The sequence below is a fragment of the Microcaecilia unicolor genome, chromosome 3 (assembly GCF_901765095.1).
Source record: "Microcaecilia unicolor chromosome 3, aMicUni1.1, whole genome shotgun sequence".
Classification (NCBI taxonomy): Eukaryota; Metazoa; Chordata; class Amphibia; order Gymnophiona; family Siphonopidae; genus Microcaecilia; species Microcaecilia unicolor.
The window spans coordinates 72,380,155-72,397,840 of record NC_044033.1 but is presented as its reverse complement, the minus strand read 5'-3'; the positions used below and the strand labels follow the sequence as shown (position 1 = coordinate 72,397,840).

The window sequence follows — 17,686 nt, the reverse complement described above, 5'->3', positions numbered from 1 at the left end:
AAGCTACTACTACTACTACTACTATTTAGCATTTCTATAGCGCTACAAGGCATACGCAGCGCTGCACAAACATAGAAGAAAGACAGTCCCTGCTCAAAGAGCTTACAATCTAATAGACAAAAAATAAATAAAGTAAGCAAATCAAATCAATTAATGTGAACGGGAAGGAAGAGAGGAGGGTAGGTGGAGGCGAGTGGTTACAAGTGGTTACGAGTCAAAAGCAATGTTAAAGAGGTGGGCTTTCAGTCTAGATTTAAAGGTGGCCAAGGATGGGGCAAGACGTAGGGGCTCAGGAAGTTTATTCCAGGCGTAGGGTGCAGCGAGACAGAAGGCGCGAAGTCTGGAATTGGCAGTAGTGGAGAAGGGAACAGATAAGAAGGATTTATCCATGGAGCGGAGTGCACGGGAAGGGGTGTAGGGAAGGACGAGTGTGGAGAGACACTGGGGAGCAGCAGAGTGAGTACATTTATAGGTTAGTAGAAGAAGTTTGAACAGGATGCGAAAACGGATAGGGAGCCAGTGAAGGGTCTTGAGGAGAGGGGTAGTATGACTAAAGCGACCCTGGCGGAAGACGAGACGGGCAGCAGAGTTTTGAACCGACTGGAGAGGGGAGAAGTGACTAAGTGGGAGGCCAGCAAGAAGCAGATTGCAGTAGTCTAAATGAGAGGTGACAAGGGTGTGGATGAGGGTTTTCGTAGAGTGCTCGGAAAGAAAGGGGAAGTATGGGAAAAATTATCACAAAAATTATTATTAAAAATCACTCAAAGTGACCTAAAACCCCTACTACAGACGGAGATCAATATATAGTTTTCAAAACACTCTAGAAGCTCACTAGAAGCTTAACTACAGATTTAGGCAGTTAGATCAGAGGTTTGGGGAATTTTCTGCAGTTAAAAAGCATCTAAATCACAATCACAGCCTACCTGAACAGCCCTGAGTCTGAAAATCTACCTACGGTTCTAGGGATAAACAAAACCATGCACTTTGCACACTGTGTGGGTTTTTCAAAACTGCTCCCATGGCACAGAGAGTCAGTACACAAGAGTCAGTCCTGAGTCTTATTCCAATGAGTTAATCACGATGCTGGAGCCTCTTGCCCCCACCCCATAACTGTTATCCTTTAATAATTGATATGGATCGGTTATATAAAACTGGTTCCTACTTCATCACAGAATCAAATTAGCTGTGCATCACTCCTGCTGGTTAAGAGAGATGCTTGTATCTGGAGGAAACCAAGGGAAAGATTCAAACGACACTCGTAAAAAAGCCAGTGCAAGACATACAAGACAGCAAGCAGTTAAGAAAGCAGATACTCACTCTGTGCAGATTTTATGCTGTTTGTAAAACTTATATCTGGCAGCAAATAACCTTGAAATATATTTGGCATTTTCCATATCATCCTGTAAAAGTTAAAAAAAAATGTAATCAGGTAACATAGCAAAATGCAACTTAATGGACATTTCCATTGCAAGGCCTGCGTTCAGCTACAACAAATATTCTAAAAGAATGAAGATGATGGCCATGAGGCTACTGTGAGCCATCTTAGGCAGAGCAGATCAGTAAGGTCACGCCTGCTACAATATGCAGGTCTCAAGCCACAAACAGAAAGCGGACCACAGAGACACATGCCATTCATCACCAGCTCACTCTGCTGTAATGGAATACTATATCCAAACTAGAGGAAAACCTGGTTTCATTCACACTGTTAGGATCACCAGTAAAAAAAATGTGGAGAAAAACTCCAAGCCTGATACCAAGAGAAGATGAAAACTAGAACAGGGATGTGCAAATGTTAGATTTATCAAACTGGCTAGACAAATTTTTGTCATGAGATAAGTTCCCTCACCAGCTAAGTGCTGTAATTGTCTATTGCATACGGTTGAGTTATTCTTGCTGCACACCGCCTTGAGTGAATTCCTTCAAAGGTGGTAAATAAATAAATACATATCAATCTCTCCTCTTCCCTCCTACTCACCTGGTGCCATTACACTCTTCTTCTCCCCCCCCCCCCCCCCCCCTCCAAACTTCCTGGTACTGTTATTGCTCTCTGCCTTTCACTCCTTCAAGTGCTCCTGCTCAAACATTCTGAGGGTGGTATTGAGGAGATTGGAGTAGGGCTACCATATATGTCCGGTTTTACCTGGACATGTCCTCCTTTTGAGGACACCGCAGGACGTCTGGGTGGGTTTTTCCATTGAATACTGGCAATGTTTGGATAACTTCGGGACTGCCCAGATTCTGCCCCTGGGCTTCCCCTGCACTAAGGGAGCGGGGAAGTGGAGGAGTGGCCTAGTGGTTAGAGCACCTGTCTTGATATCCCACTGCTGCCCCTTGTGACCTTAGGCAAGTCACTTAACCCTCCATTGCCTCAGGTACAAAATTAGATTGTAAGCCCTCTAGGGACAGCAAAATACCCAGTGTACCTGAATGTAACTCACCTTGCACTACTACTAAAAAAGGTGTGAGCAAAATCCAAATAAATAAATAGAAATCTACAAACGGTGCCCTTCATTTAGGCACACCAAAGACCCATGGTAGGAGCCTATTCTATACATTAACCTGGGTGCCCAGATTCCAATATAGAATACTAGCATCTCCCATGCACCTGTGGTTACAGCAGCCACAGACCTGGTGTAACTGCGAACACATAAATGTGGCATGGACATGCATAACTCAGGGATCCTTTTACTAATATGTGTTAAGCACTGACGCTCAGGTATCACGTCGTAATTTTGTGATCAGCACGCATTTCCTACGCGTTAAAAAATAGATTTCATTTTTTAGTGCTGGGGTTGGTTGGGGGCAGAGAGTAGGCGTGTTATGCACTAATCAGTTAGTGAAGCTACATAGCCAAACTCTAACTGATTAGTGCATGATTAGCACGTGAGCCCTTACCTCCTACAAAATAGGTGGTGGTAGGGGCTCACACGTTAATGGTCATGCGTTAATGGGAAAATCGGCCACTTTACCCACGCAGAAAATCAGTGGGAAGGACCCACAGAAGGCCACTTTTTACCGCAGTTTGGTAAAAGGGCCTCTTACAGTTTTCTGCTAGTTATGTGTGTAACTGGCAACGTGTGTAATTACAATATTCTGTAAGTTACACCTCTGCCCATGTCTTGCCCGTGTGTACACTCTGTTGCATTTACGCGCTATATAAGCTAGGCACACTGTTACAGAATAGCGTTTAGGATACGTGTATATTTTTGCGAATAAGCGCTAGTATTCTAGAAATGTATATGTGCAAGAGGAGTGTACATACAGGTGTCTATAGAATTGCCCTTCGCCTGGATAGTGCTGCAGTGGTCTGTGATAATATCCAGTGGCACTCTCCAGTTGGTGCCATGGCATATTAGCCCGGGACCCAGTAAGCACTATTTAACTGAGTAGGAGCCTCTCCTGGTTAAATAGCAACGAATATTGACCGATATATATTTTTATATACTGTTGGTCTGCACAAACTCGTTTTTTTTCTTTTGTTTTTCTTGGAATACGGCCATTGCTCCAGCTCCCCCATATCTACTTTTAATCAAGAGACAAAGCACAGGCACCACAGTACACGAATGCCAAAAGAACATTCTGTATTCCTTGCAAAGAACAGGATAAGAGAAAAGTAAACACTGGACAATTTGAAAACACATGCGTCAAGCAAGAACACTTAAGAGCATCCCTGAGCTTCTTTATACTGAAGTCACTTTCGTGCAACTGAAACTTTGGCTCCGCTTGAACTTCTAGGCTACACTGTTCAATTCTTTATATGCAAAATCCTTGTTTACTGCTCACTAAATGAGGATTCTTCCGCTAGCACTCTATTCTTTCTTCTCATGACATCAACAAGTCACAAGCAGTGAGAACACAGACTTGTATTGTAATCCACTTTCAATGTGCAGAAACGCAGCATAGGAACTGATGCTTCAGATAGGATGGAGCAGACAGAGCTTGTAAACTGCACTATATTCGTGGACAAGCAAGCTAGCCTCTGTTCTCATTTCGCACCATCTCTGGAAAAAGGTGACTAACGTCACCAGAAACAAAAAAATGAGGTTTTAATAAATTCAGTTAGAGCAAACAATTTATAATACAACAGTCCAAACCTCATTCTTTTATGTGAAAAAAATTATAAAAAGTTACAGAAATTCAACATGTAACTTTTTCAGACTACTTACGGACCCATAACATGGAAAACTGGCCATTCTCAACATTTTGGATCCACTACGTTAGTCACCTTTTCCCAGAGACGGTCACATTTTTTTTTTTTCAAAGTGACTGTGGGCAGCTCAGCAACACAAGCTCTTCTGGAGCGTCAGAAACACCTGTCATGAAACATTTTAGTAATGCCACTTACAGTGTGAAAGAGCACAGTCTCTTCCTTTCCAGTTAACTCCATGGCAATTGAACACTTGTTATGTGTTATGTTCCCAATGTCATCCCACCTGCAGAAGAGAGGTGCTGTTAGAAAGGGTATTTTGGAAAATCAAATGCTGCACCGATGCCAATACTTATCAGCAGCAGTAGAAATGGATAGCTATTTTACATAAAACTTGGCCTGTACAAGGAAAGGAAGTGGACGAGCAGTCTATCCCTTATTTGCTTCAGGTACAACATAGATTGTGAGTCCACTTGGACGACAGAGAAATAAATGTTATTTTGTATCTCTAGATTTTTGTTCATATTTTGAACTATAAAACAAAATGCACACCACTTGAGAAACAGCAACACATGCCCAGTTTCAAATATCATTGAAATAAAATCACAAAAAGAGGAATTATTACTGTTCCTAAAAATAACACCACCATCTAAAAGTCCCTCTACCCCATCCCTTCCCCTGTGGTTATAATGTGCCATAAGTGAGTCCATTCTTACTACTACTACTACTTAACATTTCTAAAGCGCTACTAGGGTTACGCAGCGCTGTACAATTTAACATAGAAGGACAGTCCCTGCTCAACGAGCTTACAATCTAAAAGACAAGTGTACAGACAAAGTGGGGCAGTCTAGATTTCCAAAAGGTTAGGTGCCGAAGGCAGCATTGAAGAGGTGAGCTTTGAGCAAAGATTTGAAGATGGGTAGGGAGGGGGCTTGGCGTAGGGGTTCAGGAAGTTTGTTCCAGGCATAGGGTGAGGCAAGGCAGAATGAGCGGAGCCTGGAGTTGGCGGTGGTGGAGAAGGGTATTGAGAGGAGGGATTTGTCCTGCGAGCGGAGGTTACGGGCGGGAACGTAGGGGGAGATGAGGGTAGAGAGGTAGTGAAAAGCAGCAGACTGAATGCATTTGTAGGTAAGGAGGAGAAGCTTGAACTGTATACGGTATCTGATCGGAAGCCAGTGAAGTGACCTGAGGAGAGGGGTGATATGAGTATATCGGTTCTGGCGGAATATAAGACGTGCAGCAGAGTTCTGAACGGATTGGAGGGGGGATAGATGGCTAAGTGGGAGACCAGTGAGGAGTAGGTTGCAGTAGTCAAGGCGAGAGGTAATGAGAGCGTGGACGAGAGTTCGAGTGGTGTGCTCAGAAAGGAAAGGGCGAATTTTGCTGATGTTAAAGAGGAAGAAGCGACAGGTCTTGGCAGTCTGCTGGATATGCGCTGAGAAGGAGAGGGAGGAGTCGAAGATGACCCCGAGGTTGCGGGCAGATGAGACGGGGAGGGTGAGGGTGTTATCAACTGAGATAGAGAGTGGGGGAAGAGGAGAGGTGGGTTTAGGTGGAAAGACGATGAGCTCGGTCTTGGACATGTTCAGCTTCAGGTGGTGGTTGGACATCCAGGCAGCAATGTCAGATAAGCAGGCCGATACCTTGGTCTGGGTCTCCGCGGTGATGTCAGGTGTGGATAGATAAAGCTGGGTGTCGTCAGCATAAAGATGATACTGAAAACCATGAGATGAGATCAGAGAGCCTAGGGAAGAGGTGTAGATTGAAAAGAGAAGGGGACCAAGGACAGATCCCTGGGGAACTCCAACAGATAGCGGGATGGGGGTGGATGAAGATTCATGAGAGCACTCTGAAGGTGCGGTGGGAGAGATAGGAGGAGAACCAGGAAAGGACAGAGCCCCGGAACCCAAACGAGGACAGTGTGGCAAGAAGTAAATCATGATTGACAGTGTCAAAAGCGGCGGATAGATCGAGGAGGATGAGGATGGAGTAGTGGCCTCTGGATTTGGCCAGGAGCAGGTCATTACAGACTCTAGAGAGTGCTGTTTCTGTCGAGTGTAGAGGGCGAAAGCCGGATTGAAGTGGGTCGAGGATGGCATGAGAGGAGAGAAAATCAAGACAGCGGCTGTGAACGGCACGCTCAAGTATTTTGGAGAGGAAGGGTAGGAGGGAGATGGGGCGGTAGTTGGAGGGACAGGTAGGGTCAAGTGATGGTTTTTTGAGGAGAGGTGTGACTACGGCGTGCTTGAAGGTGTCAGGGACGGTTGCAGTGGAGAGAGAGAGGTTAAGGATGTGACAGATGGACGGGGTGACGGTATGAGAGATGGTGTTGAGTAAGTTGGTGGGGATGGGATCAGAGGAACAGGTGGTGCATTTCGAGGAGGAAAGAAGGTGGGCGGTTTCCTCCTCGATGATGTCAGGAAAGGAGGAGAAAGAGGCCTGGGTTGTTTGGTTGAGGGAGCAGGTTAAAGGGTGAAGAGGAGCAGGGCCGTGCCTAGGGTCTCTGGCGCCCCCCTGCAGACTATCAGTTGGCGCCCCCCCCCCCCCCCGGTGAAAATGATCGCTCACCACTTGCCACACTGACAGGAATTGTCAGCAATATTCTTAGAAACAAATTGCTATACATTGCAAAATAAGATAGCAGATGTAAATTCTCAAAGTGGACATATTCCAAACGCTAGACAAAAATTAAACTGAACCCCCAAGATGCCAGACTCTGCATACAATGCAACACCACAGAAACAGAAAATGTCCCCTAGTACTGTGCAAAATATAAAGACTGCAGATGTAAATTTGAAAAAAACTAACAAGAACCAATCACCACTTTACAAATTAACAAATAGAAATAAAACAAATATAGAAAATAAAATAATACCATTTTATTGGACTAATACATTTAGCTTTCAGAGGCCAAAACATCCTTCCTCAGGTCAATACAGTATAGTGCTGTTACAGTATCCTATCCTGACCTGAGGAAGGGGGTTTTGTTCTCCGAAAGTTAGTCAAAATGTATTAAAATTAGTCCAATAAAAAGATTACCTATTATAAACATTTATTAACACAGCTACAATACTACTATATCCTAAAGCAAAAAAATAAAAGTAAATATTTTATTTACAGTTTGTTGTCTCTGGTTTCTGCTTTCCTCATCTTCTTTTCACTGTCTTCCTTCCTTCCATCCAGCATCTGTCTTTGTTCTCTCTCTGCCATCCAGTGTCTGCCCTCTCTGCTGTCCCCTTCATCCAATGTCTGCCCTCTCTCCCTGCTCCTTCCATCTACATCTGCCCTCTATCTCTGCCCTTTCCATCCACCATCTGCCCCTGTCTGCCCTCTCTCTCTCCCCCTTCCATTCACTGTCTGCCCTTTCTATCGCTTCCATCCACTGTCTGCCCTTTCTCTCTGTCCGCTCAATCCACCATTTGCCCTCCCTCTCCCATCCATCTAGGGTCTGCCCTCCCTCTCACTCCCCCTTCCATCTAGGATCTGTCCCCTCTCTCTGCCCCTTTTTTCAGCCCCCAGTTCCAGCCCCACTATCCCACCAGTCCCCAGTTTCAGCCTTAGCCCTTTTCTCCCACCAGTCTTGAGCTTCGGCCCCCCAGCCACATCTCCCTGTCCCCTTTTCAGCCCCCAGTTTCAAACCCAGCCCTTTTCTCTCACTAGTCCCGAGCTTCAGCCCAGCCACTTCTCCCTGTCTTCTTTTCAGCCCCCAGTCCCCACAGTTTCAGCTCTTGTCCCTTTTCAGCCCCCCAGTCCCAGTACTAGCCCTCTTATCCCACCTACCCTCCTTTTCAGCCCCCAGTTCCAGCTCCCTTCATCCACATGCCTTGCATTAGGGCCTCCCCTTTCAGCCCCAGACCCCATCTGGGCTCCCCTCCCCATCCCCTTCTCCCATCTGGGCACCCCAACCCCTTCTCCCATCTGGCCACCCCATCCCCTTCTGCCATCTGGGCTCCCCACCCCATCCCCTTCTGTCATCTGGGCACCCCACCCCATCCCCTTCTGCCATCTGGGCTCCCCTCCCCATCTGTCATCTGGGCTCCCATCCCATCCCCTTCTGCCATCTGGGCTCCCCTCCCCATCTGGGCTCCCCTCCCCATCCCCATCCCCTTCTGTCATCTGGGCACCCCACCCCATCCCCTTCTGTCATCTGGGCACCCCACCCCATCCCCTTCTGTCATCTGGGCTCCCCACCCCATCCCCTTCTGCCATCTGGGCTCCCCTCCCCATCCCCTTCTGTCATCTGGGCTCCCATCCCCTTCTGTCATCTGGGCTCCCCTCCCCATCTGTCATCTGGGCACCCCATCCCATCCCCTTCTGTCATCTGGGCTCCCCTCCCCATCCCCATCCCCTTCTCCCATCTGGGCACCCCATCCCCTTCTCCCATCTGGGCTCCCCACCCCATCCCCTTCTGTCATCTGGGCACCCCACCCCCATCCCCTTCTGCCATCTGGGCTCCCCTCCCCATCCCCTTCTGCCATCTGGGCTCCCTCCCCATCCCCTTCTGTCATCTGGGCACCCCATCCCCTTCTGTCATCTGGGCTCCCCTCCCCATCCCCTTCTGTCATCTGGGCTCCCCTCCCCATCCCCTTCTGCCATCTGGGCACCCCTGATCCGACCCGACTACCAGCTCCGTCGAGATGACAGCGGGTGGGGGGGGGGGGGGGGGGTGCTCCGCTCCCGCTGCCCCCAGCCTACCTTCTTAAAAAAAAAGAAATCAGTAAAGCGGCGTGGCAGGCAGCGCAGCTTCGCGTCTGCCCTGCTTGTAAAACAAGTAGATCTCCTCGTCGGGCCTTCGCTCACTGGGTCCCGCCCTCCTCTGAGGTAACTTCCTATTTCCTCAAGGGCGGGACCCAGTGAGCGAAGGCCCGACGAGGAGATCTACTTGTTTTACAAGCAGGGCAGACGCGAAGCTGCGCTGCCTGCCACGCCGCTTTACTGATTTCTTTTTTTTTAAGAAGGTAGGGTGGGAGCAGCGGGAGCGGAGCACCCCCCACCCGCTGACACCCGGGGCGGACCGCCCCCACCGCGCTCTTGGTTCCCTCAGTGTCCGCCTTCTTCTGACGTCAGAAGAAGGCGGGACACTGAGGGAACCAATGAGTGCAAGGGAAGGGAGACGTCGGCAGCGCTTTCACCGACACTGCTGCAGCCTGCGACCGAGGTAATTTAAAGTCCTCGGCGGCGCGGGGCGAGGGTAAGCACCGTGGTGGCGCCCTCCAGAGGTGGGCGCCCCCCTGCGGCGCTTCCCTCGCTTACCGCATCGGCACGGCCCTGAAGAGGAGGAGGTGGCTTGCTAGTGAACTCAAGGTTGATTTTTTGCACCTTGTCGCGGAAGTAATCAGCCAGTGATTGAGGAGAGAGTGAGGGGGGAGTGGGAGCAGGGGGCAATTTGAGGAGGGAGTTAAGGGTGGCGAAGAGACGACGAGGGTTGGAGCTGAGAGAATTGGTCAATTGGGTGTAATAGTCCTGTTTTGCAAGGAATAGGGAGGAATGGAAGGAGGATAGCATGAATTTGTAGTGAAGGAAGTCCGAGTGGGTACGAGATTTCCTCCAGAGGCGTTCAGCAGATTGGGCGCAGGAGCGAAGGTAACGGATGCAAGGGGTCAGCCAAGGCTGGGGATTAGTATGCCTTGTAGGACGGGAGGTGGATGGTGCGAGGGTGTCGAGAGCAGAGGAGAGAGTGGTATTATAAGCGGAGACAGCCTTGTCGACAGTCTCGGAGGACATGATGGAAGGGAGGAGATTAGAGATACAAGAGGTTAAGGTGGGGGGGTCAATAGCCTGGAGATTCCTGGGGGTAGTGGTTAAAGTTGGTCGGGGCTGAGGGGGGGGGGTGAAGAAGTGTGAAGGTGATCAGGTGATGATCGGAGAGAGGAAGAGCCGAGGCGTGGAAATTGGAGGGTGAGCCGGAGGAGGAGAGGACGAGGTCAAGACAATGGCCGTCACGGTGAGTAGGGGTGGTGGAGCACAGCTGGAGGTTGAAGGAGGATGTTAGAGTGAGGAACTGAGAGGTGTGAGGGTCGGATGGGTCATCAGTGTGTATGTTAAAGTCTCCGAGAATGAGGGACGGAGATGAGAGTTCCAGGAAAACGGAGAGCCAAGCATCGAAGTCGGTGAGGAAGGAAGAGAGGGATTTATTAGAGGGGCGGTAAATGACTGCCACTCTGAGTGGCAACGGGTAGAATAGCCGGATGGAGTGGGATTCAAAGGATGAGAAGCAGTGAGACTGTGGTATGAGGAGGGGTTGGAAACTACAGGAGGGCGAGAGTAGTAACCCAACGCCTCCACCGCGGCCAACTGGACAGGGAGTGTGGGAGAAGAGATAACCTCCATGGCAAAGGGCCACAAAGGGCCGCAACTGAAGCAGAGTCATCTGGGGAGATCCATTCTTCATGTGTCTGGTCACAGCGTCCTTAATGCCTATCAGTCAGCTTTTCCAGATCTCGCACCATTTAGTGGTCACTAGGTAAATTCACTTAAATCTGGATTGCCATGTCCCCGTCTGTTACACAATCCTAAAAGACAAAATTTAGGGTCCAAAGCAAACGAAATGCCCAACTCCCTTGACATAAGATGGACAGGGAAATAGCTTGTGTATCTGAACTTGTAGCTTGTTTTGAACTCAGATTTGGAAAGCACTTGCCACACGGCCATTTCGTGGGGGGGAGCCCTTACCGCCACCAACTGAGGTGGCAGTAGGAGTTCCCATGCTAACCTAGCAGTAACTGGGCAGTGTGCAGCACTGTCCAATTACTGCCGGGTACACACTGGTGCTATAAAAATAAATATATTTTTCTAGCCAGATATGATGGCTTGCTGGGGGTGGGAACTACCGCTGGGCTGCTGAAGTAGCCTCACGGTACTTCCTTTTTAGCGAGCGGTAAGCCCGTGTTGGGCTTATCGTCACTTTGTAATAGGGGCCCTAAATCTCACATTCAAATCCGGCTGGCACAAAGAAGAAAGGATTATCCTCTAGATACCTATTATAGTGAAAGCTACCAAAACACTTGGGGTCGCTTTTACAAAGCAGCGGTAAGCCCAATGCAGTAGTTCCCACCCCCATTGTGCCGTCATATCCGGCGCTACAAAAATATATTTCTTTTTGTACCCGATGGTAACTGGGCAGTGCCACATGCTGCCTGTTTATCGCTGTGTTAGCACGGGAGCCCTTACTGCCACCTCAATGGGTGGAGGTAAGGGTTCGCCCCAGAAATGACCATGCGGCAAGTGCTTCACTTACAGAACGACCATTTCCTCAAAAAAAAAAAAAAGACATACCTTTTACCCGCTGAGGTAAAAGGGGACCTTGACACGCATCAAAAACACGAGCTGATGCCAGCACAGGCACCCTTTTACTCGGTGACGATCCTAGGTCGGCTGCCACCCGGGGCGGATCACCGATGCACACCCCCCCCCCCCCCCCCCCCCGGGTGCATACTTAGCTGCTGGGAGCAGCCGCGCGGCTGTTGGTTCCCTGCTCCCTCTGCCCCGGAACACCGGAACAGGAAGTAACCTGCTCCGGGGCAGAGGGAGCAGGGAACCAGCGGAGCCGACAGGCGTGCAGCTGCTCTCTGCACCCCTACAGCGGCATGCACCCGGGGCGGACCGCCCCCACCGCCCCGCCCTTAGTACGCCGCTGCTTTTGCTGCACCTTGGTAAAAGAGGCCTTCGGGGGGAAATATGAAGTCTGCAGAGATTTAACATACATGGAATTTCACTGTGATTAGACTAAGAACTGCTTAACGGCAGAGTCTCTACACTAAAAATAACAAGGGCTACTCGCTCCCAAGAACTAAGCCAACTTTTTGGAAAGAGCGTATTCTTAGGATCTGTACGCATCCACCTTGAAAGCATCACACTCTGTGATACTGGCCCAAACATAGAAAAAATGAATATGAAGAGGGTAATTTTATAAGGGGAGGGGAATGTGTACTATAAGTGGTAAAGTATGCAACCACTTTGGGATAGTTTAGTCATTTAAGCACATGGCCACATACATGCATAAATTATCTCTTCTAATAATGCTTTGAAATGATGTCATGCACTTTGCTGGTGGGCATGCACAAGGTGGAATTTGGGTGGAGTGACGGTGAAATATGCAAGCATGCATGTAGATTATAAAATATTATAATTTATTTGCATACTTGACAAATATTGGAATGGATAGTTCCACCAGCTCTAGAGCTAGTGTAAATGTCGATGCCTACCACTGGCATTTTAACTAGGCACCACCTTATAAAATTACTCTTGATATGTACCAAGCTTAACAAACTAGTCGAAATGTATTTACTAGAGTAAAAAATGGATGGGGTCATGAGACAGAAAAATTCAAATATTTGAAAAGATTCAATAAGTAACAAGAAAGGGTAAATTTCCATAGAAAATTTATTTCATTGACAAGGGATCATGATATGAAGCTGTCGGGACAAAGGTTCAAAGGAAACAAAAGAAAATACACTGTTACTGAGACAGCTGTAGATGGCTGGAAAACCTTCCAGTACCGATGGTAGAAATGAGTACTGTGACAGAATTCAAGCATGCTTAAGGCACATAAGGAGGACAGCGGTAGGAGAAGAGCTGGAAGAAGGGGCAGGCCAAGGCAATCTGCCACCTGAGGCAGGGATGAAATGGCACCCAAGCTGCCGCCCTCCCCACCCGTCAACCAGAAGCGTAGCTAGGTTATGACGCCAGGGGGAGCAGAGAGGCGTACACGTACACCACATAGGCACACGCACGGACTGCGTAGGTGCGACGGACTGCCTGAAAAATAGGCGCTGTCGCTGTCTGAAGTCAGTTTGGGGAAGTGGTCGCTTCCCTGGCACCCCACCTAGCTATGCCTTTGCTGCCAACTCCTTCCAACCTACCCCCAGCTGCGGTCTAGGATCTCTCCCCCATCTTCTTTTTTTGTTTTCAAAAGTCAGAGGCAGCAGCAATCCCCGTATGCTGCCCTGCCGCCAGCACCGCCGTCTTCTATGTACTGCCTCCGAGGAAACAGGAAGTTAAGTCAGAGAGGCGGGCCACAGTACAGGAGACACCAATGCCAGCAGCAGGACAGTGTATGGGGATCACTGCCCCTGCCGCCTTTTGAAAAACAAAACAAAGAAAAGGAGGTAGGCTGTGGAAGGAAGTTGAGGAATGAAGGGGAAAAGATAATTAGTGCCACCTAAGGCCCCCACCTCAGTTGGCCTAATGGCTGGAAGTTTGCAGTATTGTACTACAGGTTAGAATAGCTGTATTGGAACCACCAGACTATGGACTCTCCAGATCAATACTGGTAAGTTGCCTGCTATTATACAACAAGGTGAATAGAAGAAAACAAAAAGCAAATAAAGGAAGTCTGACCTATCAGGTAATGCTAAGATTCAGAAGTCTTAATATAGAATTGGGCATACAAGTCAAATTGTGTATGTGCCTTCTCCCTCCCCAGTCACTGTTTCTTCTTTAATTGTCATCTTCAGAAATCTAGATTATAACACTGAAAAAATTTGGGAAGAATAAAAACGTATACAGATGTGCATTCATTTTGAAATTATATGTCCTATGTTGTTTCATATTGTTTTCAATTCAAAATGAACGGTAAAAATCCAAAATGTGCTTTTTCCCCCCATGTCATCAATAGTATATGCTATTTCTCAACATTATGCACCACTGATTGGCAGCACACACTATTGTGATAGTGTGTGCTATTGACAATATTGCCCCAAAGTGAAAAAAAAAATCCCTACACAAAACCATGTAAATGGCAAGGGAAGCTAAACAATAGGGATGTGGGATCATTAGAAGGTAATCAGCGCCTTAAGAATTTTAATGCATGCAAAATCAATTGTACATGTGTAAACCTACAAATTAATGAGCACTAAATTAATTTGTACATGTTAACATTCTAAAATAAGCACAAAAATGATATTAAAATGAATTTGTGACACAAACCATAAAGCATCCAAAAATCAGGAAAAAGTCAGAAAAATCCAACAATGATCTGAAATTTGTTTGGCCATGCATATCCCTACTAAACAAAATGAAAATGTTTGGCATGCATACCCCTAAAACATTTTAACTTCTTGCCAAGTAATGTCTGTCCATGTGATGAACAATATAACTTAGCTCAGGAGCTGTAACAATAACATATCATTCTGCCAAGACAGAACAGAAAAAAATATTCCATCTCAATTTCTAATCAACAAACACAAGATCTAACATAACACAAATATCACCATGCTGAGAGAGACCAATGGTCCATTCAACCCAGCATCCTGTCTCCAAATATGACCAGAAAGTTGTTCCATAATCACTCAGTTTCAGACATAAGAGGTGGAGACACCCAAGTCTATATGGCTAAGATTTATTTATGGACCTTGTCCACACATACTTTGTTTATTCATATATTAATACATCTTGAAACATAACACAGAAAGGTATAATCACTATTCATGCAAGACAGCAAAACCATAATAAAAAGGGGAAAACACCCAACAACTTTCTACTACAGCTCTCAAAAGAAGATTCAGGAACCAAATCTATCCCTTAACCCTAATTCCAAAATGTCAGCACCCCATCCCAACATAGATCTGATATTTAAAAAGAAACAAAGTTGAGAGGGTCAACGAAAATATACAAGTTGCTCTTAAACTTAATAAACAAAAACATTTGCCCTATGAGAAAGCACTTCTTGGGACACCTAAGCCTACAGAAGCCCAAGAAAGTGCTCCTTTCCAGCAACCTCCAGGTATTTACTCCATGACACCAGCTCCCTTTCTTCTCAAGAAAACGCCTCCTAGTGCATCCAAGCCCGCAGAAGCCCAAGAAAGAGCTCATCTCCGACAATCTCCAGCTACTCACTCCAGTATACTGGCTTCCTGTCTTCTCCAGAAAGCACCTCCTGGAACAACCAAGCCTGCAGAAGCTCAAGAAAGTGTTCCTCTCTGACAACCTCCAAGTACTCGCTCCAGGACACTGGCTCCTTTTCTTCTCCAGAAAGCACCTCGTAGAACAACCAAACCCACGGAAGCCCAAGAAAGTGCTCCTCTCCAGCAACCTCCACGTACTCACTCCAGGACACCAACTCCCTCTCTTCCCCAGAAAGCACCCCCTCAACCTGTTCAGGTTGAAGCTGCCGCTGCTCTCTGTCCAATCATCCTGTGTAAGATGAAGTGTCAGCAGAGGCACCAAAAGGGTCCAATCTCTTCCCATCCATATACTGCTTTTGATACAGCGGAGAGAAAAACTGAGATCAATCTCTGCCACCAGCAGCCCCAATATCTGTGTCCTAGCTGACCTGGGACTGCAGCAGGAGGTGGTGAAGATAACCCTGAAGTCCTCCTTTTAATGTTTGATGATTATAAACCATTTTGAATGATCCTTGAGAGACTGGGAAGACAGTCTGTAAGTATTTTAAATCAGTGTTTCTCAACCCAGTCCTTGGGGTACACCGAGCCAGTCAGGTTTTCAGCATATCCACAATGAATACACACAAGATAGATTTGCATGCACTGCCTTCCTCAGTATGCAAATCTCTTCATGCATATTCACTGTGGATATCCTGAACACCTAACTGGTTGGTAATGCCTCAAGGACTGGATTGAGAAGCATTTTTTTTTAAATAAACAAACAATATAGGGAAAACCTTGTACCGTCTATTTGAGAGTCAGTACGCCACTGGATTTGAAACAATTTTATCAAAGGGAAATCTCATCTGTTATAGATTACAGACTCCTAAGTTTCTCTGCTTTCTGTTTGGTTCGAAAGTTTATTCATCATTACCTGTATCTTACTGTTGTTCTTCCGATCCGATTTTTCACAAAAATTCCCATGAAGAAAATACTGAGAATGATACCGCTTCCATGATTGTCCTGGACAAAAAGCATGAGCAGTTTGTTGACTGAGAGGAACACATTGAAAGGGGAAAAGCTTTCTTTTACCAAATCACTGCTTATTATCTATTTTCAGAACAACATGCTGGGCCTTTCTGATGCTAGCATAGTTTACTACTATTGATTACAGAAATAATCCTATTGTGGGGACATTGCAAGCATTTTCTTACCAGGATGAGCAAATTTTCCCTAATGAACAGCCATAACGCTTGCAAACCCCTGAATTTAAAACTATCCATAAGATGCTGTGCACTATGTAATTCTCTACATCAGTGCCATGGAGACAGTCCACAAGGTAAGCAGAAGTATGCCAAGCATACCAAAGCATATGCAAATTTATCCCGTGAATGGTCAAGGCAGGTAATCTGAAAAACAGCCCTGGTTGAGCATCTTGACAACAGTATTCGAGAACTACTACACTACTATGGACTACAGTCACTAAGGGGGTAATTCTGTAAGGAGCTGCCTGGCTTTATGTGGCAAGCATGTGAGTATATGGTTATTCTACTTATTTCTACGTGTAAGTGGGAGCTGATGCATGTAAATATCCTCTTACAGAATACCCGACTAGTGGAAAAGTGTAAGCCATGATTTGATAGCATGTATTTTGTCAGTGGGCCTGTGAATAGGTGAAGCATGGATGGAATGCACATTTATGCATGTAAATTATAGAATGCTCTAATTTATGCATGTTCATGTATACATGTAGGTGTGGGCATTGACAAGAATAAACAAAAAAAGGGAGTGGAAGTGACCACAAAGTCTGTTCCAGGAAGATAGATAAAAAAAAATTTATTCACAAATGCATAATCTCAAATTGGGTCATCTAATGCAGTACATATAATAATCCAGCAGATGCACAGTCTCAATTTTATAAAACATATGCTTTACAGATGGACACTACAGGAGCTGTATTTCAGCAAATAAGGCTTTCTCAGGGGTCCGCAAAAATGTAAAATAAATCAAAGTTAATTGCAGTGTAAATAATACACAGAACATGACAGACATCAGATATCCAGCGAAATATCAAAGACACAAAACTAAAATGGAAAATAAAATGAATGTGATATGTGCAACAGAAAAGCTTCTATTACGTAGTGTAAATGCCGTGTAAATCAAAACAATTTGTAATAGAAGTTTTTTTGTTGCACATATCATATACATCTTATTTTCCAGTTTGGCTTTATGTTTTTATGTTTCGCTGGCTATCGGGTCTCTCTGTCATGTTTTATGTATTATTTGCACTGCAATTAACTTTGGTTTATTTTACATTTTTGAGGACTCCTGAGGAAGCCTTATTTGTCAAAATGTGGTCCATGTAGTGTCCATCTACACAGTATATGTTTAATACGACTGAAACAACGCATCTGCTGGATTATTATCCAGCTTATTTTCGAAAGAGAAAAACGCCTATAGTGCGACCTAAATCGGGAGATAGACGTTTATCTCGCAAAGGCGCCCAAATCGGTATAATCGAAAGCTGATTTTGGGCGTTTCCAACTGCAGTCCATCGCGGAAACGAATAAAGTTGACGGGGGCGTGTCGGAGGCGTGGTGGAGGCGGAACTTGGGCGTGGCTATCGGCCGAGGAGAGATGGGCATCTTTAGCTGATAATCGGAAAAAAAAGGCGTTTTTACCGCGATTTTGGGTCACTTTTTTTGGACCCTTTTTT

The 17,686-nt window shown here is 46.3% G+C and overlaps 1 protein-coding gene across 1 annotated transcript in view; it reads right to left on the bottom strand.

The window, feature by feature from the left end:
* PTPN14 (protein tyrosine phosphatase non-receptor type 14) overlaps positions 1–17,686 on the bottom strand; it is a 231,772-nt gene that overhangs the window by 51,785 nt on the left and 162,301 nt on the right. The window contains 3 exon segments of the mRNA XM_030196037.1: positions 1,318–1,400; positions 4,346–4,433; positions 15,905–15,993. Of these exon segments, the coding sequence (XP_030051897.1) occupies positions 1,318–1,400; positions 4,346–4,433; positions 15,905–15,993 (260 nt within the window).